The 24,068-nt window shown below is 36.2% G+C and overlaps 1 protein-coding gene across 2 annotated transcripts in view; it reads left to right on the top strand.

The window, feature by feature from the left end:
• Positions 1-24,068, top strand: part of LOC132152755 (inositol polyphosphate-4-phosphatase type I A-like) — a 29,683-nt gene continuing 5,615 nt past the window's right edge. For both annotated transcript variants that reach the window (XM_059561620.1, XM_059561621.1), the window contains exons 1-13: positions 1-124; positions 10,576-10,789; positions 11,661-11,705; positions 12,171-12,289; positions 13,579-13,695; positions 13,768-13,847; positions 13,973-14,081; positions 16,966-17,056; positions 17,700-17,847; positions 20,407-20,537; positions 20,646-20,750; positions 20,849-20,957; positions 23,345-23,531. In XM_059561620.1, the coding sequence (XP_059417603.1) occupies positions 10,690-10,789; positions 11,661-11,705; positions 12,171-12,289; positions 13,579-13,695; positions 13,768-13,847; positions 13,973-14,081; positions 16,966-17,056; positions 17,700-17,847; positions 20,407-20,537; positions 20,646-20,750; positions 20,849-20,957; positions 23,345-23,531 (1,341 nt within the window). In that variant the 5' untranslated portion in view covers positions 1-124; positions 10,576-10,689. The remainder of the gene's footprint in view (positions 125-10,575; positions 10,790-11,660; positions 11,706-12,170; positions 12,290-13,578; positions 13,696-13,767; positions 13,848-13,972; positions 14,082-16,965; positions 17,057-17,699; positions 17,848-20,406; positions 20,538-20,645; positions 20,751-20,848; positions 20,958-23,344; positions 23,532-24,068) is intronic.

Here is a 24,068-nt window from a genome sequence, read left to right on the forward strand (position 1 = left end):
ATGCGCGGTGACATCACATCAGGGCGAGTCCAGACGGCAGCGCAGATGAAAGAATCGAGGAGACCGCTGTGTATCAAAACACTGATACTAGCTTCAAATCATGGAGTATATCAGTGACTGAAACGTAAGTGATCCCTGCTGTATTTTTAAAAGCGGGTGATGTGTGAGTGATGATTAGCAGATCAAATTGTTTTTGTGCTATTGTAAGACATAACGGAGGACGCAATCACCAATTCAGTCGTCTTTCTATTCCGTCATGAGCATTAACCCTGTGTCAAGATGTTATATGAGCTGGCGAGATGTAGTCAACTTTTGCTGCTGCAGTAGATGAATTATTTTGCAAGATGCTCCAATAATGTCCCTAGAGGTTAAATAATTAGCTGGATCATAAATGGACTGTTGACATTATTTTCAAGACTGTTTGAATACACTGCAGATGGACACTATATAGTTAAGGCTTTGCTCTCTTCTGTCAATGTAAGCCTAACTGAAGCAAAAACAATCCTATTACTGAACTAATAACTCTTGAACTGGTTATTTTCAGTAAATCAAAGCAAACTTATTTTTGATCAATTAATAAATTTTTTTAATCAAGAACAATTAAGACTCTGAACTGTTAGTACTGAATAATTATTGCTTACATACTGAACCATATCTTACTAGAGTTCTGTAAACAGTGGTACTTTATTAAAATAAGTGAATGAAATTCAGTGATCGAATTTGATATATAGTTAGGAACCACTATAAAGACTTGCATTTATGCAACCTTTAAAATATCTCTAAACATTCTGTATAAACATCTTTTGCAATAATTGTATTGCTTTAGTTTCTGATATATTCGGCATTCATGCTATGTCAAAATTACTGTTTTCGAGATGACAACACATGACTTTTTACTTGGAGCTTTCCACACCCTGCACTATCAATGCCTAAACATAGAGCCTAATGAATCTGAGGTGGTCAGGTGGCATACCGGTAAGTTGTAGCTCACAGAAAACTCCCAGTTCACAAGTTGCAATTATGAGTTCTACGAAAACGTGAACGCTTTTTACAAGTTGGAATCCCATAAACATGGTAATTACGATATGACGTGAACGCACCTTTATTATACCGTGTCACTTGGCCCTTGATCCTTAGAAAACCAAAAGTATGTTTTATATAGAAGAAATGTCTGCAGTATGAATGCAATCCGGATGTACTACATCTGTCATGTTGACCTTCCACTGTTAGTTTTGTTACTTCACTACCATTCCCAAATCCTCTCCCTTGACCTCATGGGATTGTAAACTGTCCACTGTATGTGCACTTACGAATCCCACTGATAATAGTAGGTCATCTTGGTGTTTATTGCTTACTGTTTCATGAGTACTGTGACATACTGCTCTGTTCACTTACTGTTTTTTGGCTACTATATATAGTACTGAAGTATGCGATCTTGGATGGATCCAAGTTTTACTTATGTCACATAACTGGATGAATCTTTGAAAGTTCTGATGACCACATTTTGATTCGATATCAACCCTATGTCTCGTCATTCAGTATGTTTTCATTGTAAAAACAAGGGCCTGTTTGTCTCAAGGCTCCTTCCTCAGTACATTTTGCATTTGCCTTTTCAAATGTGACCAGCTCTTGTTGTTACATGTATGAAAGGTTCACTGTTCTTTAATATTCCAATCAGTACCTGAATTAATGGCACTGCTGACTGGGGAAAGATCCCAAACACTCACATGGTGCACCAAGAACATGCCTTAATTTAAAATCAAAGCCTTCCAGTGAAATATCTGGGTTACTAATGAAAAGATTAATCCATTTAACCTTGTTAGAAGAATTGGAGGATCTGAAAACTAGTAATTAAGAAAAAAGAAGTGAAGTAAAAGGAAATTATATTATTTTTCAATGTCATACAAAAAATGAAAACTACAATGAAAAGTCTGCAGCTTTGTTTCTATTCATGCATAACATTTTTCACGATATACAATTGATCAAACATTAGTAGTTTTTTCCATCATCTCTATTCAACAACCTCTCAATTCAAGAGGTACTCACTGGCATTTAAAAGACAACTGTAGGTTTAAAACAAATAAAAAAATTTCGCAGTCTGAAAAGTGTCACAATGGTCTATGAACCTAAAGTTCATGGATTTTTTTTATTGCTAGACAGATGCTGCCAATGACAAGTGCTTTACTGTTATTCTGCCAATTCATGCATGAAACGCACATATAGCACATTTGTTACTCTTATCCCTGCTCCTGTTCTGTATGTCTCCTGTGCAAGTCAGTCTCTGTCTGCCCTTCATGACTTGTTATGACATCTTCACTAGGAGTGTGAATCTTCACGGGTTTCACGATTCGATTACAATCCAGTTCAATTCAAGTCACCTTAATTTATACAGTGCTTTATACAGTACTGGTTGTGTCAAAGCAGCTTCATAATGCCAAACAGGAAAATAATTTGTCATAATGCATAGTGCAAGAGAACAATAACAGAGTAATTTTTCAGCTAAAGTTTGTTACTTGATGATTCAGTGATGTCATCATCCAATTCAGCACTCTTCCAATAGTGTCCGTGTAATCAGTCAAGTGCCCCCAACTAAGCAAGCCAAAGGCAACAGTGCCAATGGGCCAAAACTCCATCTGTGACAAAAACGGAGAAAAAAACCTTGGGAGAAACCAGGCTCAGTTGAGGGTCTGGTTCTCCTCTGGCCAGACGAAACCAGCATGCCGTGGTTTTATTCCAGTCTGCAACACAGGTCAGATTGTGCAGAGGACTTGTCTGGTTCCCGTGGTCTTGTGCCGATGGTCATTGAGGTGATGAGGTCTTCACAGGGGAGCTGTCTCTGGGGTGCATCTAGTCTACATGGTCTGACATTTAGGGCTGTTGAGCTTGTCTCTAGGTGCCGATCCACCATCTGGACTGGATATGAACTAGGGTTGAGTACCAAACCGAACCGAATCAGAATACAGATTTCGGTGCCTCTTAAATGTCTGAGCGATTGATTGAAATATTTTTCCTGGTTCTCCGAGACGTACACAAGAAGCATGGGGCGTAGCTATAGGCTTTTTTAGCGGGGCTATAGCATTCAGCTCCATAAACTGTACTCAAATTCGCGATCGCCTCAGAGTCAACCCCCTTAAATTTCATATGAAACCAGCGTCAGACTGGTCTCCTCCCCATCTTTCAGCACGCTATTCAATCAGCAGACCACGAGCGGAGCAGCACATATCTTTGCAGTTCCATGTCATAAATACAGTTTACAAAGGTTACGAAGGAGTAATCGGTTACTCATCTACTGTAAAGTTTTCGCTGCGTTCACCGCTCATCACACCACAGCTGTTTCCTCCAGCGAAAATGTTGCCCTTAACACATATGAACGTATACTTTAATTATACTTATTTAAATATTGAATTATGCTTACTTTATACATACACTAATGTGCAAAAGTCTTAGGCACGTTTGTATTTTCACCCCAAAGAATGGTGCTCGGCCAGTTATTTATAACTTTTGCTGTAGTGTGTCAGTAGAAAATATCAGTTTACATTTCCAAACATTCATTTTGTCATTAATTTTAATAATAATCTAGTGAGATTGTTGAATGCACAAGCAGTCTGACAACAGCCGGTGCTCCACATGGAGATCTGATCTCACCATCATTGAATCTGTCTGTGATTACAAGAAACAGATGAAACTGAGACAAACCAAATCTAGAAGAATTGTGGTCATATCTCCAAGACGCTTGAAGAAACCTTCCTGCAAAGCTACCCCCCAAAAAATGTGCAAGTACAAATGTGCCTAAGACTTTTGCACAGTACTGTACTTTACCAACGACTTTGTTGCTACTTTATAAAGAATGAGCACACAGTCATTCACAGAACTGATTAAAGACAGGGACAGACGGCACTCATTTTAACTAAATATCAGAGAGATTGACAGGGATACAGTAGAAACATTATGTGTGGTTTTGTATTAAACAATGACCCAGATCATCAAATACATTTATTAGCCTTAAAGCACAACTTGGGAAATGAGATCATACAAAGGAGCAGTAGTGTAATTTAATGAAGTAAAAATACTTTATTACAGTGCTTAAGTATTTTTTGGGAGTATCTGTACTTAACGTTTTTATATTTCAGCAACCTTTTACTTTTACTCCACTACATTTCCTAATTAAAATGTATACTTTTACTCCGATACATTTCCCCTAAGTATTTTCGTTACTTACTACAAAATAGCCAGAAGAACACAGACTGCAGGAAAGCAGGTTTGACGAATCAGTGGTCTGGAGTTTGCAATTGTTACAACTTTGCTCACGTGAAAACAAGTGCACGCACAACTGCGAATGATTCATTTCTTACTCAGGTCGAGTCAGGGGTGTGAGATATAGCATCATCTGCGATGATATGGTAAGTGTTGTTGTAATGATGTGCCACCAAATATCACCAACCACACAGAGTACACGCAGATTGATTTATTAGTCTACTAAAACTCAAAATTACAGGCATTCTAAATTGTAGATGGCAAAAATCCTTCTGTATGTTTTTTATATTTATACAATTTAATGTAGGCCTAGTTAACTTAATCAATATCACACAAAGATAACTGTTTTTCTGCAGATGCATGGATACATTAAATAATAATTTTATGCAAGCTCAGTAAAGCAATAAAGTACTTACATTTTAGATATAATATTATTTTGCTTTCTTCTAAAGCTTTAAAAGAGACCAATGTGAGAGATCCAGGGTCTCTAGCTAAGGAGAAATATCTGAGCATGGTGTGCAATGTTGTTGAGAGCTCTCTTAAAGCTTTTTTGCCTCAGGAGACTAGTTTAAGAAGCGGGAGACTCGAAAATCTCCATTTAATCTTAAAGTACCCTAATTTCTGTCTAGGAGAAATATTTGAGATGTTAAAGAGATCTCACTTTGGATTTTTCTTTCCAATGGGTTGTCGGTCTAAATCTAAATGATACAATCTAAATCTTGACTGGAAATCCTCACAGATACCAATTCTCTCTAAGAAGAAATATATTTCAGAGGATAGTGCCTTGCCTAGTATTTTTGAAAGAAAAGGGAGATTCGAGATCGGTCTGTAAACAACTAATTCTCTAGGATTGAGTTGTGTGCATCAGTTCGATATCACAATAAATATTCTTCAAAATATTTATTTTCATGTCCCTTGAAAAAATACAGCATATACAGTAGACCTAGTTTTAAATCGACAAGACGTTTTGTAGAAATTGACAGAATTATCGTTTTTGTCTTACATTTGTATAAAATATGGCCTTTCTATCATGTTCTGATAGCTTTATGTGTATGAAAGTTGAAAGATGCACCATTTCTTTAAGAAATGCATCCACTCTTTTTCTCTGCAAAACAAAAGTGGATACAAAGGAAAAACTCTTCAATCATTAATTAATTATATTATGCTCCAGGCTTCATTATGACAAAACTACAGAAAAAATAGTAATCTTATTGCAATTTAAAATAACACATTTCAAAATTTTTATGTATTTTAAAGTGTAATTTATCCCTGTGATGCAAAGCTGAATTTTCAGACATTACTCCAGTCTTCAGTGTCACATGATCTTTCAGAAATCATCATATTTTGAGTTGATGCTCAAGAAACATTTCTTATTGTAATCGATGTTAAAAATAGTTTCTGATTAATAGAAAGTTCAAAATAGCAGCATTTATTTGAAATAGAAATTGTTTGCGACAGTATAAATCTCTTTACTGTGACTTTTTATTCATTTAATGCATCTCAAGTGAATAAAAGTATGACCACATGGACATTGATTAGTGCATTTATACACACACAGGCCCACATGTAGCATGTAAAGAGCTGTTCATGAAGAAACACTCTCAGGCATGGATTCATTTCCTCTATGTTTGTCATGCACATAAGATCTCTATATAAATAGAAACATGACTCATTTCTAGGCTTAATATTGTAATTTATGCTTTCTTTTACAAATAACTTGGTGGCATGATTTCAGATTATAATGCTATACTTATGATATATATGTATATATATTCCTTGTTTACACGACATTAAGGTGTAAATGACTTCTGATTTCTGATCAAAAGTTAGTAAGCTTCAAGATTCATCTCATACACTCTGTGTTTCTTAAATGAAAGCGTTATATAAAATTCCCTCATGATTGTACCGCCTCCTCCGTAATATTGGCCGCCTCTGTGCCTTTTTTAGTTTCAGAGATGCTGAAAGTGTTGTCGACCATGCCATAAATACTTTAGATCTCTTCTACTTGATTTCCCTGTCAGATTGTTTCAGAGGATACAATACATCCAATTTTGGTCCTCTTTTTGTTCCACTTCCAGTTTGCTGTTATGTTTTGAATACAAAATACATGAGTGACAGGCCCTCTCCATAATACTGCCCTTGATGTGTATTTGCAGACTTGCATTTTATATCCATGAAGAGATTGTAGGGTGTCCCATTTGACAATTTGGTTTTAAAAATGTGCTCATGAGCCCCGTTTTGCGCCCTCGATGGATGCTGTGTAAAACATATGCATTGCACTGGATGAATGAAACATCTGCATTAGGACCCAAGAAACAGCACCTCAACAGAGCTATTGATTACTGAATATGCAGGTCAGTAGCATATATACACAGCTCTGCTGAGGCAACAGTTAAATAGAAAGTCTTTGCTCACTGCCAGTCCAGAAAGCTCAACTATAATGAGAAAGTCACTCACACTTCCTGATTAAGCGAAAGGCCAGGATGTGGTTGTCTGAGACTGAGAAGTGACAGTTTAGAGTGACACTGCAACAGCATGCATGTCAAGGTCTGTATGCGGATGGATTGTTGTGTCGTGTCCACCAATTGTTCGCAAAAATAACTGTTTTCAAACAGGTCTTTATGTGTGTAAATGATTTGAGCTGAATTAACTGTAGAAAACACTGCAGAAGACAAAGAATAAAGATAAATATTGTTCTTTAAACAATGATAATGTCATCATATTACAGTATTTGAATACTGAAACAGAGGTTGTCTTTTGTCCCATTGTGCTCTCCCTTTATTATCAGTGGAGCTGTCAAAAATGTGGAAGTGTGTGACATCGAGCTTTGTCCTAACAGACACGCGTCTCTATTTCTGACACACTGAACATCCACTTCAGCTAGTTTATTTTCACAGAACGTGTAAAGAATTTTTACCTTTTTTCTTTCTTTCTTTCTTTCTTTCTTTCTTTCTTTCTTTCTTTCTTTCTTTCTTTTTTTCTTTTTTTTTTGTAATACCATTCAAAAGTTTGGGGTCAATATTTTTCCCTTTCATGCAGCATTTATTTAAATATTCTACAAAATATTACTATATTTTTAAAAAACGTTATTTTCTATTTTAATATATTAATTATAAAATGAAATGTGATTTATTCCTGTAATTTAAAAGCTATATTTTCAGACATTACTCCAGTCTTCATTGTCACACGATCCCTCAGAAATCAATCTAAAATGCTGATTTGCTGCTCAAGAAAGATGTCTTACTATTATCAATGTTGAAAACATTTGTGCTGCTTAACAGATTTGTGGAGACTGTGATACATCTTTTTTTCAGGAATATCTGATGAATAGAAAGTCAGAAAAGAAAAGAAAAAACAGCATTTATTATTATGATAGTAACATTTTGTAACATAAAATGTATTTGTCACTCTTTATCAATTTAATGCATATTTTCTTGAAGTAGCCCCCCCACCCCAGCTCGAACCTTTTGAAAAGTAGTGTACATTTAAATGCCTTATGAGAGTTACAGTACATTAAAGTCTGCTGCTGTCCTAGACTCTACACAACACCGGTTTCAACGAAACATGAAAACCTTTCTATTTTCCCATGAACGTACCGTGAATCATCTCTTTCTAGCCATATTTATATGCACTTTCTACAATACTAGCATTATAATAATAATCATAAGTCAATTCAGTTTATAAAAGTGGATTCTGTTGAATAGGATGCATAATTATTCACTCGTTTTCTTATTCCTGAAATCAACAGCGAGAAAGGCTCAAAGCTGATTGGTCTGTGCTAGTGATCATTCTGGGATAATGTGCAGCTTTACAACACTGGTCCTCTCAAAGCTGAAGAGATGGCTAACCTGTGCACCATTTTCAGATACTCTAGTTCCTTTTAAAGGGGTCTTGCTTGTGACTTCTCCTTTAAGTCATCTTCGTTTTTACACAGAGAGCTTTGAGGCATGATTTGTTGAAGCAGTGTTGGTTGTAACTTCCTCTTCCTGATAAATGAACCAGCAGTGTTCACTAAGGCATCCAAACAAATTTTGTTCTCAGATCTAACGTAACAAAATTGTCCTGTGCCGTTCTAAATAAGTAAAAGACCTCAGTGTGAACTGAATCCTTCCCTAAATGATAAAAATAAGAAAGAAAATGTAGTAAAACTTATAACTGAATAACTGTTTTCTATTTGACTGTATTTTAAAATATAATTTATTCCTGGGATGGAAAAGCAAAGTGTTTACACAAATTATTCTAAAGGTGTGCTGCTTGATATTTTTGTGAAACTGTGAGACATTTATTTTTTCCAGGATTCTTAGAAAGATAAAAAGTTAAAAAATAGAAATCATTTGTAACATTATAAATGTCTTTCTGTTTTATCAATATAATGCATCCTTGTTGAATAAAAGTATAATTTAAATATAAATATAGGCTAATAACCCCATCATGGTGGTAATCATCAAACCTTCTGCTACAGTTTATAGAAATCTTTAACTGCAGGCGGGAGATGAGTATTCTGATTATGGCAATTTCTATTCTTGATTGCTGTGAACACATTATGATAATGTGTTGTTGATTGTGATATGTCCTAGGCTGTGTGGTGGACTATATCAGGCAGATGGATAGCTGGTGGGTTGTTGGTCGTGTTTGCTAAAGCCTGATTCAGAAGCATTCGTCCACCTCTTCAGACCCAGACTGCAGCCCACTACCGGCTGCTTTGCCTATACCAAAGCCAAAAACCCTCCATCTGCCAGTATTTGCATCCTCATTCACCTTCATTCTCCTCTGTCTCCTGTGTCAGGATTCAATCGTGTTGTAGAGTCCCAGCCAAACACAGAATAGGAAGTTGTTTGACGGAAACTGCGTTCAGCTGATTTTGTAGTACTACGTTTACACATGTTGTTTGCATAATTCCTTTAGTGAACTGGATACTAAAACAACACAGAGAGAGGAAATAAATGATGCTATCTCTGGGCCTGGTTCATTTCTCCTGAATAATCCCTGAGGGTTGGACATGCTGAGAGTCTTGCAACCCTATTTTCAGTCTTATTTTCTCTGCTTTGCTAAAGCGCTTGGTGATAAATATAATCCTTCACCCAGTCTCCAATTCTTTATGTATGGCAAAGTGACCAACATCAGTTTATATTACACTCTCAGAAAAAAAGGTACAATAGCTGTCACCTTTGTGCAGATGTGGCCATGAGAATGCACTTTTTTTCTCACGACAGCATGCAATTTGTCACGCATGATCATGGTGCACCCCACAGGAAATTAAATTTATGCATTTAGCAGATGCATTTAGCAGATGCTTTTATCCAAAGCGACTTACAGTGCATTCAGGCTAACAGTTTTTACCTAACATGTGTTCCTTGGGAATCGAACCCACAACCTTGCACTGCTAACACAATGCTGTACCACTGAGCCACAGGAACTCTCACTGGGTTACACATGGAACAACATTCTGTCATTCAAACACCCAGTAGCTACTTTATAATAGGCCGTATAAGACTACTCTTGCTGCGAATTAACATGATATTGTCTGATAACTTGTTAACAGCACATTTAATACATAAAATATCCTATTTACAATAGAATGTCGATTAAAAATGATAATTAACATTTACAATTGTATTATTAGGAAACGCACACTTAACTGTGCTTTCCACAGGCATTCACGATCAGATGGGCAGTACTTTTTAATTAAATGTATTCAAAATACCTATTTAATGACTTTTGACTATTTTGTAATTTGTATTTCACTGAGAAAAAAAATCAAATATAATTTGTAATGAAATGCTTTTTGTATTTGAAACACTTAAAATACATAATCAAGTAGGTCATTTTATTCTCAGATAATACAGTATCTTTCGTCACCTGTGTTAATATTACTGTCAACTATAGCTATCACAGCTTTCGGAATCGTATAACATGGATATTTTGGATACATAGGCAGAAACTAAAAGGGATAGTTCATCCAAAAATGAAAATGAAAATTACTCACCCTCATGTAATTTTTGATCGTTGTCTTGGTCTTGTCTTTGGATTTTTTAGCTTCATGTTTGTGGAACATTTCCTTTAAGAAATTAATTATCCATTCACAAACATAAGGCAGTCTGGATTTCTGATTGTTCTGTCATTGTGATCAGTTATAAATGTCTTCCTTTGAATCCGCATAAATAAAAAAAAGAGACATACATGGTGGTTTGAGATCAAGCACAAGTCTCATTCTTTGCCTCAGGTTAACAGTCTCAGGGTCCACTGGTTCTTCAATCTCCAGACAGATGGTGACACAAGTGTTGACTCTCCGTTTTGTCCCCTTCTCTCTCTTGCTTTTAGATTCCAATCTTTTAGACTGAGACAGAGCTTGGATAACTGGAAAATCTTTACTGGCAACATAAAGTGGGAGTGTAAGAGTTACTTACATTGGTCACTGAAGTAACTGGATCCAAGATGGCAGGAAGAGAGCGCAGTCCACGCCACAGGCCATGGTCTGTGTACCGAGCCAACACATTTGATTTGTCCTCTGAGATGATGGGGCTGGCGCTAACAGGTATTATTATTATTATTAGCTTGATTGTGTGAGGTTTTGCCTACACTAATAACTTTAGGCTGTAGGCCTACAAGAAGCTTATAACCTAGTGATATATAGTAACACATAAATCATACACACATAATAAATGTCAATTCACATAATAAATGTCTGCTCATAAAATGTCTGTTTTTAGATATGTTTTTTTGTGGTAATAATTAGAATGCCACCGGTGCTCTGTATAGATCTTAAAGGTATAGGTCACCCAAAAATGATTTCACAAAGTTATATAGATTTTAAAAGGCATCGTCAGTTGAATTCTGAAAGGTTTTAATTCCGTCAAGATTTATTCACCCTCATATAGTTCGAAACGTGTATGACTTTTTTCTTCTGGGCAACACACAAAATTAAATATTTAGAATTGTAAATGATGACAGAATTTTCATTTTTGGATGAACTGAGCCTTAAGGTTGTATTTAACTCAAGATTATTAACTGTTCATATTTGAATTGAGAATCTATTTTAAATTCTATTTAAATTTGTGATTCAGGTTAAAAAAAAAGTTAGTGATTTTAATCTGCGGAACTGCTTGAATATTTAATAATAAACAGTATTTTTCTCTATGAGTTACCTATAAAAGTTATCATACACAAACATATATTATAATACCATAATTGTCAGTAGTTAGATATTTTTGATGATCTGTTTAGTGGCCGTGATAATCAGCATGGACCTTTAAGTTTAAATTCATAGATAATATAGTGAATAAGAGGCATAACTCATCTAAATTATGTGTTTTAATAGTGTTTTAGAACAATATTTGTATTGTAAAATAATGTAAAGGTTATATAATTGGCTAACAGACTAATGAATAGACTTGACATGTGTTTAGGAAACAGTCAGGATCCTGATGAGCCAGTGCTTGAGTTCAGTCTGGGTGAGTATATCAGCAGTTCAATCAATCATAAAGTCATCAGATTGCAGCATTACTGAAGTGAATTTCCTGTCAGTAATACAACGCCACCTGTTCTTCCTCCTTTTTTTGGTTACCACCACTAACAATATGCGGCCTGCTGTAATTTGTAAAGAAAACGAACTGCTTCTCAGCCATACCCTCTTAGCTCACATGTAATAAACATTTATAAAGCCTATCTCTGGGCTGTTAAATCAAGTATTTCCATTGTGTTAGGTGCACTGGGGATTTTAGCTGTACTCTCCATGATGAAACATCATGTTGGTAGTTAGCCACCTTAGGGTTATTAAACATTTGTTTGTATGGCATATTTCACTTTTTATCGCAAGAAACATTTTAGATGGTTGCTTACAAAGATTGGATGCTACTATGAGTGTAATTACAGCTAAATCATGATTAAAATACTGAATTATTGTCTTCTTTTCCCAGCATGCAGTGAGCTGCTCACTCCATCGCTGGACCGTAAGCCCAGTAGCTTTGTAGCAGTGAGCTGCACCACCCCTCCACAGGCGTTTTGGACCAAACATGCACAGACTGAAATTATAGAGGTGAGGATGAAAACGAAAAGTACTATGCAATATGAACATGGTGTACAATCATATCATTCAGTAGCGTGCTAAGGCCATCTGATTCCATTATTGTACGTAAGGCTCACAGACATTTATTTATTTATTTATTTATTTATTTTGTTCATGCTGGTTTCTCTTGAGAAAATATACATTTGAGAATACTTTAAAAAAAGAGTACTAGTTATGGAAATGATATGTTTAAAAGAATATAATTAATTGCAAACTGAATGGACATTTAATTGCATGTTACTTGCAGATAAATGATGTGTTATAGCTCATATTAAATCCAATTATCTGAACTTAAATATTTTCATAATTACTTTTATTGTCTTTGAAATATAGTTAAAATTGTACTGCAAAATATTCTGACTATCATTTATGGTGATCAAAAATATGCTTTAATGCAATATTAATTTAAATGTGCATGCCATGGATTTTATAAAAGTTTATTTGTTTTTACAAATTTATAATGATGAAGTTGCAGTTTTGTACATTTAATATATATTAACTTAAATGTTACTAACTTAAAAACTTGAACGCTGCTGCCAGGATTCTGACTAGAACCAGAAAATCTCAGCATATCACACCAGTCCTCAGGTCCTTTTAGGATTGATTTTAAAATTATTTGTTTCTAAACCACTAAATGGCCTAGGACCTCAGTACGCTGCAGAATTTCTGACTGAATATAATATTAACAGAGCACTCAGATCATCAGGATCAAGTCAGTTAGAAATACCAAGGGTTCACACAAAACAAGGGGAATCCGCTTTTAGTTATTATGCCACCCGCAAGAACCAGCTTCCAGAAGAGATACGCTGTGCTAAAACATTAGCCATATTTAAATCCAGACTCAAAACACATCTGTGTAGCTGTGCGTTTACTGAATGAGCATCATGCCACGTCCACACTGGTAGCATTGTGTTTTATGTTATTTACCATACCATCTTTTATTTTTAAATGTTTTAAGTGTAATTCCTTGATTTCATTGTTGTTATTATTTTTATGATTATTTTAATTCCTTTTATGTAAAGCAATTTGAATTACCATTTTGCATGAAATGTGCTATATAAATAAACTTGCCTTAAATATTTTGTATATATTTAGAAACATTATATGTAACATGTATGAAGTGTATTATGTTAATGCCATGGAACATGTTAAACTTACCCTAAAACCTGTTAAATATCAGATTTTGCAAATTGATGTGAATTTGAATGCAGGCATTTCATGTTTTTATTTGTATTTTTTTTATTTTTTTATTTTTTTAGGGCACTAGTAATCCAATCTTCTTGAGCAGCATTGCCTTCTTCCAGGAATCTCTGATTACCCAGCAGACTCAAGTCAAACTGTCTGTCTACGATGTGAAGGACCGCTCACAGGGGACTGTAAGACAGACACCGCTATTCTTAACATTCTGCACTGTTTTGCTCCGCCTCATAAACTCTCTGTTTTATTAGATGTACCTGCTCGGTTCGGCTATGTTTACAGTGAAAGAGCTGCTTCAAGACAAACACCACAGGCTACACCTCACTCTGCAGTATGTGAGATCAATATAGGCACAAATCTGATGTGTAATCCCACAGCATAACTTTAGCACAGAATTTATTAGTTATTTCAGAAAATGTAGTCTGACACCTTTTTGTGGTTATTTCTCTGGCTCAGATCAGCAGAGAGCGAGCGGATGGGTAACATTACCATCATCGCATGGCAGATAGAGGAGAGTAGAGACCAGCGAGCTCCTCTGGCACGTTCAGACACAGTTAATGGCAGGGTAAGTGCTTACACACGCTGCTCTACACACACTATACATTAGTGGTCGACTGATGTGAGTTTTTAAGTGGCCATTGTCCAAAACCGATGTATAATACATTTGAAATACATTACCAAAGCCATTGTTATTAAAGTATCATTATATACAATTATAGTATTTATTAAAGGTCACGTTTTTCGTGGGTTTTTTTAAGCTTTGATTGTGTTTACAGTGTGCAATATAACACGTGTTCATGTTTCTCTTGTAAAAAAACACAGTATTTTTCACACAATTCACCTATCTGTATACCGCTGTTTTCACTGTCTCAAAAACGGGCTGATGACTTCCTTGTTCTATGAAGTCCCTCCTTCAGAAATACGTAGCGAGATCTGATTGTGTCAGCTGTTCCTGTGTTGTGATTCGACAGCAGCTGAGCGCACGCTGCCCTCCTGGAAGCGCGATTGGACAAGTTTTGAGAAACAAGTGGGCAGGATTTGTTTTGAAAACCTGGCAATCCTGATCTGAACGCACGTGCTGGAGATGTACTTATAATCACAGAATGCTTTTACTGACGAGATGCGCATGAAAATCGCATGAAAATCCCTACCACCTAGTTAACAAAGCTAAACAGCGTTGCCCTTTGTGTAATAAGTTACAGAAACTGTTAAACGCACCAACTTAAATAATAAAATACACTTACCGGTTTTGGTCCATAAACAATGCCTTCTCCAGACAAAGGGGGAACTGCTCCATCTTTCAAGAATAATCTTTGTGCGAATCCTGCATTAAACTGATTGAGATTGAGGAAGCTGTCCTCAGCAAAATGTGCTGCACATAGTTTTACATGTGGATTATAATTTTCGTGAACCGAGTTAAACATAAATTGTAACCATTGATCTCTAAGTACAGCGTCCCTGGGAAGCCCAAACAAAGATGATTGGACTCCGAGACAAAAATAACAGCGTTTTGACGACATGAAACGCACTCTTCAAACGCAACTCAACAAGACCACGCCCCCTTTTTGTGGGCGGAGGTTAGTCAAAAAACTGTTTTAGTGACGTCATTACTGCAGGAAGTAGAGGGATGTAGTCCAAACTGGTCGTACGATATAGGCGAATTCTGTTAAATAAAATATCTCGCTTGGCATTGAACTTTGAGCTTTAGAATTTTACAGATATTATTTATACTCTAACAACAACATTACACACTAACTAAAGTTTCAAACATGGGATCACGAAGAACGGGACCTTTAATATCCTGGATGGGTTTTATTTTATAGTTCACATTTTAATTAAATTTTGTTGTTTTTATTAGTTTTATGTGTGTGTGTGTGTGTGTGTGTGTGTGTGTGAGTGTGTGTGTGTGTGTGTGTGTGTGTGTGTGTGTGTGTGTGTGTGTGTGTGTGTGTAAATATATATACATATTTATGACGAGTTTGGTTCCAAAACACAATAAACTGCTTTTTTTAATGAGTCTCCACTAAAATCAATATTGTTTCTGGTCAGTATTGAAAATCCAATTTTTTATTTTAAGCAAAATGCTATATACGCAGAGTTATTAGGTCATGTTTTCTCCCTTTTTTTCAAACTGCGACAAACGCCAGTTTCTCTTTTTTGTAGAATGTGATATATCCACTCAACCAATCACAGCGCACCATTCCACGCACTGTAAACAGTAACAACCAATCACAGCGCACCATTCCACACACTCCTGACAGCAGTAGCGGCACTTGAATACAACTAGCATCCTAGTTTTCCTCATTTACTCTGTACTTTGTGATCAGCAAACAAGGGCTGCACGATAAATCGCATGTGATTGTCATGCCCATCTCATAAGTAAAGCCAATTCTGTGATAAATGGTAATAGTTAATCTCCATCATGTGCTTTCAGATGGAAATTATTCAGATGCATTTATTACACAGAGCCGTAGATCAGTAACAAGGTACGCTATATCACATTCATTGGATGAATCGCATTCGATTATGAACGAGATATTGCGTCGCTTGTCAGGTTTAGTGCTTTTATTAATGCCATTTATGTTTATGAATTGTTAACACATCATATAGCACTAGTCAGCTAAATGAATGTAAAATGGCAAAGATGAATGCACTTTTGGAAGTTGAATGTTAGGGAAATGTCATTTTGGAATTTCTGTGATCTTTAAAAATTATTTTATTGCTGTAATTAATTTATAGCATTAACAAGATGACCCGTTGAATTTATTTTGGAAGTGATGACTGATGGATGCCTGTATATGAGATTAGTATTGACCAAGTTCAGAGGCTGTCATATGTGGATCAACTTACTATGTTGTGTATTTTCACTTTCATATTGATTCATTAATTTTTTTTGCTTTTGGGGAAAAAATTAAATAAAATTTTATAATGAATTTTTGAAAATCAAAACCTGAATTTACATTTTTAATGTTATTATAACCTAAAGATGCTATGTGAAAGTTTGAAACAGAAATTAGTGGTTTTCATCTTCAGCCACATTCTTTGGTAAAGAACACATTTTTACTCAAATTAATAAAAATGGATTTATTAGGTTTTGGAGCCAAACTCTTCATATATATGTATATATAGTTTTTCTGTTTTATTTATTTTAGTTCTTCAACTTTAGAAACTAGAATTTAAAAAATAATAATATTTAAATTAGTTTCAATAAACATTTATTTTATTTTAATTAATATAGATGTTTTCTATCTGTTTAGGTTGTAGTCCATGATAACAACACTGACTTTCAGTAGTAGATTTTGTATATTTTTTTGGTAAAAGGGGAACTGGCACTTCTGTTAAAGAGATGAACGTCTCTATTTTATTTTGCACTACTGTGTCTATTTAAATCACTGTCACCTCAAAGAACATGACAATCTGGTGTTTAATCGTTCTCATGTTCCTCACAGATGGTATTACCTGTGGATGAAAGTCTGACCGAATCCATGGGAGTAAAAGCTAAATCACCTTCCCTATGTAAAGACCCTCTTTTAAAGGCAGGTGAGTGTCTAATTTTGATGTCTATTTACAAAAAAAAACTAAATAACTTGACTTAATTATTGCAGCTACATTCCATCTGGAGGAAGCCGTTTATTTTTAATGTGCCCTTCATAACTGAACCAGTGAGCCGTAGCCTTCATTTCCTGCCATGAAGACTCATGAATACCACAAGCTGTGTGAAAGAGGTTCTGAAAGCTGTTCCTGCAGCCATAAAAACACAAGAGTGGTTATTTGTAGAGTGTTAAATCATCTGTGTGAATAGATCAAGCATTGTGTAACTAGATTAGAATTTATTGAAGGATATACTAGTGCTTTGAGGCAACAAAAAGAAGAGTTCGAAGTGTTCTTTAATGTTAGGTTTAAAGCTTTAGTTCTGCTTCAATAAAATTCTGCATCTATCAGCATGTACTCTGAAGAAAAAAAATAGGTGGCGAAGCATTTTTCACTTAGGAATTGCAGTAACAGTTACCATAAGATTTCATTTGTTCACATTAGTTAACCACATCTGTTAATGTGAACCAGCAATGAATAATACAATCTACAGTATTTATTAATCGTAGATAGTTACAAATGAATGCTCCAGTAGATGTAGTAAAATGCAGTAGCTGCTTTATTACACACACACATTGATTGATTGATGCAGTGTTTGGAGGCACTATTTCACGGATGTACCGATTTCCCACGACTGATGGAAACCACCTGCGTGTCCTGGAGCAGATGGCAGAGAGCGTGCTCTCCCTGCACATACCAAGACAGTTCGTCAAACTACTTTTGGAGGAAGATGCTGCCAGGTAAATGCAGTTCACAGTTAGTGATCAGGCTCAGAATGACTCTTTTGGAAGGGGATATGAAATGGAAAATCAAAATGTCCTTGTATTTATACATATAACAGGTTATGCTACAATAAAAACATACTGCAAGTTTCATAGCTCAAGGTAAACTCCCCAGTTTAAAATAGTTTTTGTTTTCCACCCTTATGAAATGCCAGTATTAAAGGAATAATTCATCCAAAAATGAACATTTGCTGAAACTTTCCTCACTCTCTGCCTGTCCAATATGTTTCTTCATCCATTTGGAGAAATTTAGCATTACATAACTTGCTCACCGATGCATCCGCTTGAGTGAATCCAAACAGCTGATAAAAAAAAATCACAATAATCCACAAGTAATTCACACAAATCCAGTACATCAATCTTGTGAAGTAAAAAGCTGCGTGTTTGTAAAAGTCGATAATCAATCAAAATTTTTCTTTTAGTGAAAAAGTCCATCCCCTGTTTTCCCCTCATATCCACCGACATACTTAGATATGCATATAGCCATGCATATCACTCATGATTTGGATGAGACAACTTTTTCACTGGAGAAAGCAATATTATAGATTAAGGACTTGTTTGAAGTTAAAAATGTTTTAATGATCAATTTGTTTCTTAAAAACATGCAGCTTTTTATATTACAAGATGTTATTGGATTGGAGTCACATGGATTATACACTCATCTAAAGGATTATTAGGAACACCATACTAATACTGTGTTTGACCCCCTTTCGCCTTCAGAACTGCTTTAATTCTACGTGGCATTGATTCAACGAGGTGCTGAAAGCATTCTTTAGAAATGTTGGCCCATATTGATAGTATAGCATCTTGCAGTTGATGGAGATTTGTGGGATGCACATCCAGGGCACGAAGCTCCCGTTCCACCACATCCCAAAGATGCTCTATTGGGTTGAGATCTGGTGACTGTGGGGGCCATTTTAGTACAGTGAACTCATTGTCATGTTCAAGAAACCAATTTGAACTGATTCGAGCTTTGTGACATGGTGCATTATCCTGCTGGAAGTAGCCATCAGAGGATGGGTAGATGGTGGTCATAAAGGGATGGACATGGTCAGAAACAATCCTCAGGTAGGCCGTGGCATTTAAACGATGCCCAATTGGCACTAAGGAGCCTAAAGTGTGCCAAGAAAACATCCCCCACACCATTACACCACCACCACCAGCCTGCACAGTGGTAACAAGGCATGATGGATCCATGTTCTCATTCTGTTTACGCCAAATTCTGACTCTATCATCTGAATGTCTCAACAGAAATCGAGACTCATCAGACCAGGCAATATTTTTCCAGTCTTCAGCTGTCCAATTTTGGTGAGCTCGTGCAAATTGTAGCCTCTTTTTCCTATTTGTAGTGGGGATGAGTGGTACCCAGTGGGGTCTTCTGCTGCTGTAGCCCATCCGCCTCAAGGTTGTGCGTGTTGTGGCTTCACAAATGCTTTGCTGCATACCTCGGTTGTAACGAGTGGTTATTTCAAAATTGCTCTTCTATCAGCTTGAATAAGTCGGCTCATTCTCTTCTGACCTCTAGCATCAACAAGGCATTTTCACCAACAGGACAGCCGCATACTGGATGTTTTTCCCTTTTCACACCATTCTTTGTAAACCCTAGAAATGGTTGTGCGTGAAAATCCCAGTAACTGGGCAGATTGTGAAATACTCAGACCGTCTGGCACCAACAACCATGCCACGCTCAAAATTGCTTAAATCACCTTTCTTTCCCATTCTGACATTCAGTTTGGAGTTCAGGAGATTGTCTTGACCAGGACCACACCCCTAAATGCATTGAAGCAACTGCCATGTGATTGGTTGATTAGATAATTGCATTAATGAGAAATTGATCAGGTGTTCCTAATAATCCTTTAGATGAGTGTATGTAGATGTTTTTATCTCTGTTTGGACTCTTATTCTGAAGGCACCCATTCACTGCAGAAAACCCATTGGTGAGCAAGTCATGTAATGCTACATTTCAGTAACACTACAATAAGGTGTCATTTGTTAACATTAGTTAATGTAATAACTAACATGAACTAGCAATGAACAATACATTTGTTACAGTATTTATTCATCTTTTTTTAATATTAGTTAATGAAAATACAGTTATTCATTGTTTGTCCATGTTAATTCACAGTGCATTAACTAATGTTAACAAATGCAACTTTTGATTTTAATAATGTATTGTAAGTAAATGTTGAAATTAACATTGACTGATATCAATAAATGCTGCAGAAGTATTGTTCGTGCTTAGTTCATGTTACCTAACGTACCTACGGTTAACTACTGTTAACTAATGAACAACCAAAAAAACAGTAACCAACTCTTCTACATCTTGGATGGCCCGAGGGTGAGAACATTTTCTGCAAATGTAATTTTTGGGTGAACAATTGATTTACTTTTGTTCAGTATATGGAAATTACATGATTTATAAGATTCTAACTAGCAAAACTCAAATACTATGAATTCATATTCTATATTTAAAAATAAGTTTTTATTATATTGTTTCACACTTCTGTCTGCACACAGGGTGTGTGAGCTGGAGGAGTTGGGTGAGTTGTCCCCCTGCTGGGAGAATCTGAGGAGACAGATCATCACTCAGTACCAGACTATCATCCTCACCTATCAGGAGACTCTCAGTAACTTACATGAATACAAGGGTAAGTGTTGTGGCACCTGCTCAACCAGAAAGAGGAAGTGAGAGCGCTGTAATTAAAGCTGATTTCAATATTGTATTTATCTGATTCTTCTCGCCTACTATCTGGCAGGTCCTTCCTTCAAATCTAGCACCCTGAAAGGAGAGAAGAAACTAGAGTTTATACCTACAAACCTCCACGTTCAGAGGATGAGGGTGCAGGGCGAGTCCGGCTACGGTGAGATATCTCTGGTCAATATTTGCATTGCAACACTGAACTTCTTTATTAGTCTGTCGAAATAGGTTGGTCTTCATGTAACATGCATCTCTGAACAGATCGACCATATGATGTGGTGACCACAGGGGCCCCTGCTGCACATCATCAGGGCTTTAAGGGCAGTGGATTGAGGAAACTCATTCAGAAATTTGAGGAAGCCAAAAAGCAGTAAGAAAAAAAAATTGTGTTGCTTTGATAGGTTTCTTGGCTTTTCTTAAAGGGTTAGTTCACCCAAATAGCAAATTTATGTAATTAATAACTTACCCTCATGTTGTTCCAAACCCGTAAGACCTCCTTTTATCTTTGGAACACAGTTTAAGATATTTTAGATTTAGTCAGAGAGCTCTCAGTCCCTCCATTGAAGCTGTGTGTATGGTATACTGTCCATGTCCAGAAAGGTAAGAAAAACATCATCAAAGTAGTCCATGTGACATCAGAGGGTCAGTTAGAATTTTTTGAAGCATCAAAAAAAAAATTTGGTCCAAAAATAGCAAAAACGACGACTTTATTCAGCATTGTCTTCTCTTCTGTTTCTGTTGTGAGAGAGTTCAAAACAAAGCATTCGATGTAACCGGATCTTTTTGAACCAGTTCACCAAATCGAACTGAATCGTTTTAAACGGTTCGCATCTCCTATAGGCATTAATCTACAAATGACTTAAGCTATTAACTTTTTTAATGTAGCTGACACTCCCTCTGAGTTCAAACAAACAAATATCCCGGAGTAATTCACGTACTCAAACAGTACACTGACTGAACTGCTGTGAAGATAGAGCTGAAGATGAACACCGAGCTGAGCCAGATAACGAACAACAGACTGACTCGTTCACGAGTCAAGAACCGTTTCTGTCAGACGCGTCCAATTCGAGAGCCGAGGAGCTGATGATACTGCGCATGTGTGATTCAGCGTGAAGCAGACTGACACACAGAGCACCTGAACTGAACTGATTCTTTTGGTGATTGATTCTGAACTGATTCTGTGCAAGTGTTATGAGCGCGGGTAAACCGAAGGCTTGAATCAAAGGCAATCATCGCCAAGGATGCCATTACGTCGAGCGCAAAAGAACCGGTGAACCGTTTTCTTCAACCGGTTTATTGAATCGAACTGTCCGAAAGAACTACTGGTTAACCCGAAAACTGATTCAACCGGTTCTTGACTCGTGAACGAGTCATTCTATTGTTCGTTATCTGGGTCGGCTCGGTGTTCATCTTCAGTTCTCTCTTCACAGCAGTTCAGTCAGTGTACTGTTTGAGTGCATGAATTACTCCGGGATATTGGTTTGTTTTAACTCAGAGGGAGTGTCAGCCACATTAAAAAAGTTAACAGCTTAAGTCATTTGTGGATTAATGCATATTGGAGATGTGAACCGTTTAAAACGATTCAGTTCGATTTGGTGAACTGGTTCAAAAAGATCCGGTTACATCGAACGATTCGTTCGCGAACCGGATATCCAGACTGCTTTGATTTGAACTCTCTCTCACAACAGACACGGAAGAGAAGACAATGCTGAATAAAGTCGTAGTTTTTTATTTTTTTGGACCAAAATGTATTTTCGATGCTTCAAAAAATTCTAACTGACCCTTTGATGTCACATGGACTACTTTGATGATGTTTTTCTTACCTTTCTGGACATGGACAGTAGACCGTTCACACAGCTTCAATGGAGGGACTGAGAGCTCTCGGACTAAATCTAAAATATCTTAAACTGTGTTCCGAAGATGAACAGAGGCTTACGGGTTTGGAACGACATGAGGGTAAGTTATTAATTACATACATTTGCTATTTGGGTGAACTAACCCTTTAATTCTCCTCTGTGGTATTCTTGTAGCGGTATGGAAGAGGTATGGAAGCTTATTTTCACCACAAAATAAATTAAAAAAGATAATTGGGATTTTTTTTCTTTCTCACAATTGTGAGCCTATATCTCACAATTCAGGCTTTTATCTTAAAATTGTACATTTATATCATGCGATTGTGAGTTATAGACAATACTTTTCTTCTCAGAAATGCATCTCTCAATTCTGAAAATCATAATTGCAAGAAAAAAGTCAGAATGGTGAGAGAGAAACTCAGAATAATGTTTTATTATGTGGCAGAAATAATGAAACTGAGCTGAACTTTTTTATATATTAAAATTGTATTTCACATTTATCCCATGACTGCGATTGTAATCAGTTGATTTCATGTTGTTTGCTTTCCGATCAGTTCATATGAGGGTGAAGGGTGAGTTTCAGGGTTGTCATTTTCAAATGTGGTGGTGTTTCATCTTGTTTATGATCATTCAGCATCGAGTCCTTTACTTCACTTCCATTAAATGTGAAGGATCTTTCTTGTTTGCACCAACATGTGTGTTTTCTAAGGATGTATTAGCACAAAACTGCTCTCCAACTCCATCCAATTATGTGCACTTGGCATATGTGTATGTTTTCTGTGTGTGCTTGTATGTCACAACATCTCATTTGAAGATCACAGCTTGTGCAGCTGAACTAGTGATAACAAATGGGGAATTGGAGAATGTGCTGTTGTTTTGTTTTTAATAATCTGTCTCGTTTCAGTGCCGGGGAATCTGCTCCTCTTTCTATGCGGTACCAGCCACAGGATGTGTTGAAAGCTAAAGAAATAATTTCCCATATCAACACTCTGAAGACGCAGGTCAGCTACTACACTGAGCGGCTGTCCCGCGCTGCCAAAGAACACTCAACCAATGCATTGGAAAGGACCCTCGCTATCCTCATAGAAAAGGTGAGAGGAGTTGCATGAACCATTTACAGTCTGTTCACTGACCGTCTAATGCATATTTCACTCAAAACCGGCAAGAACTAGCTGAAATCCACAGTCCAATCGGATTGTCTGGCTTTACCAAACTTAATAAGGACTTAATAAGGACACACAGTAAAACTCTTTTAAAGATATTCTGAGTTTTGCTTGAGGCACTTAAACTAGCAATTAAACTAGTTAACAGAAAGCAGAGCTATATATTTTCCATTGCTTATGTCTGAAAAAACTGAATTTGAATTGAATTTATTACTATTGGAAATATTTTCTGTATGACCATTCACAGAGACTACAACACATTTCAATTTTTATGTAAAATTGAATTTAAAAAATAAAATGTTACATTATAAAATAATATAAAATAATTAAACTGTAATAATAAAAATTTAATTATATATGTTTTTTATTTTACAGTTTTATATCCCTATATCGCTGTTTAATTTTTAATTTAATATAGTATAATTCTATACGTTATTATAATTTATAATTAATGTTGTAGTTTTA

The sequence above is a fragment of the Carassius carassius genome, chromosome 11 (genome assembly GCF_963082965.1).
Source record: "Carassius carassius chromosome 11, fCarCar2.1, whole genome shotgun sequence".
Taxonomy (NCBI): Eukaryota; Metazoa; Chordata; class Actinopteri; order Cypriniformes; family Cyprinidae; genus Carassius; species Carassius carassius.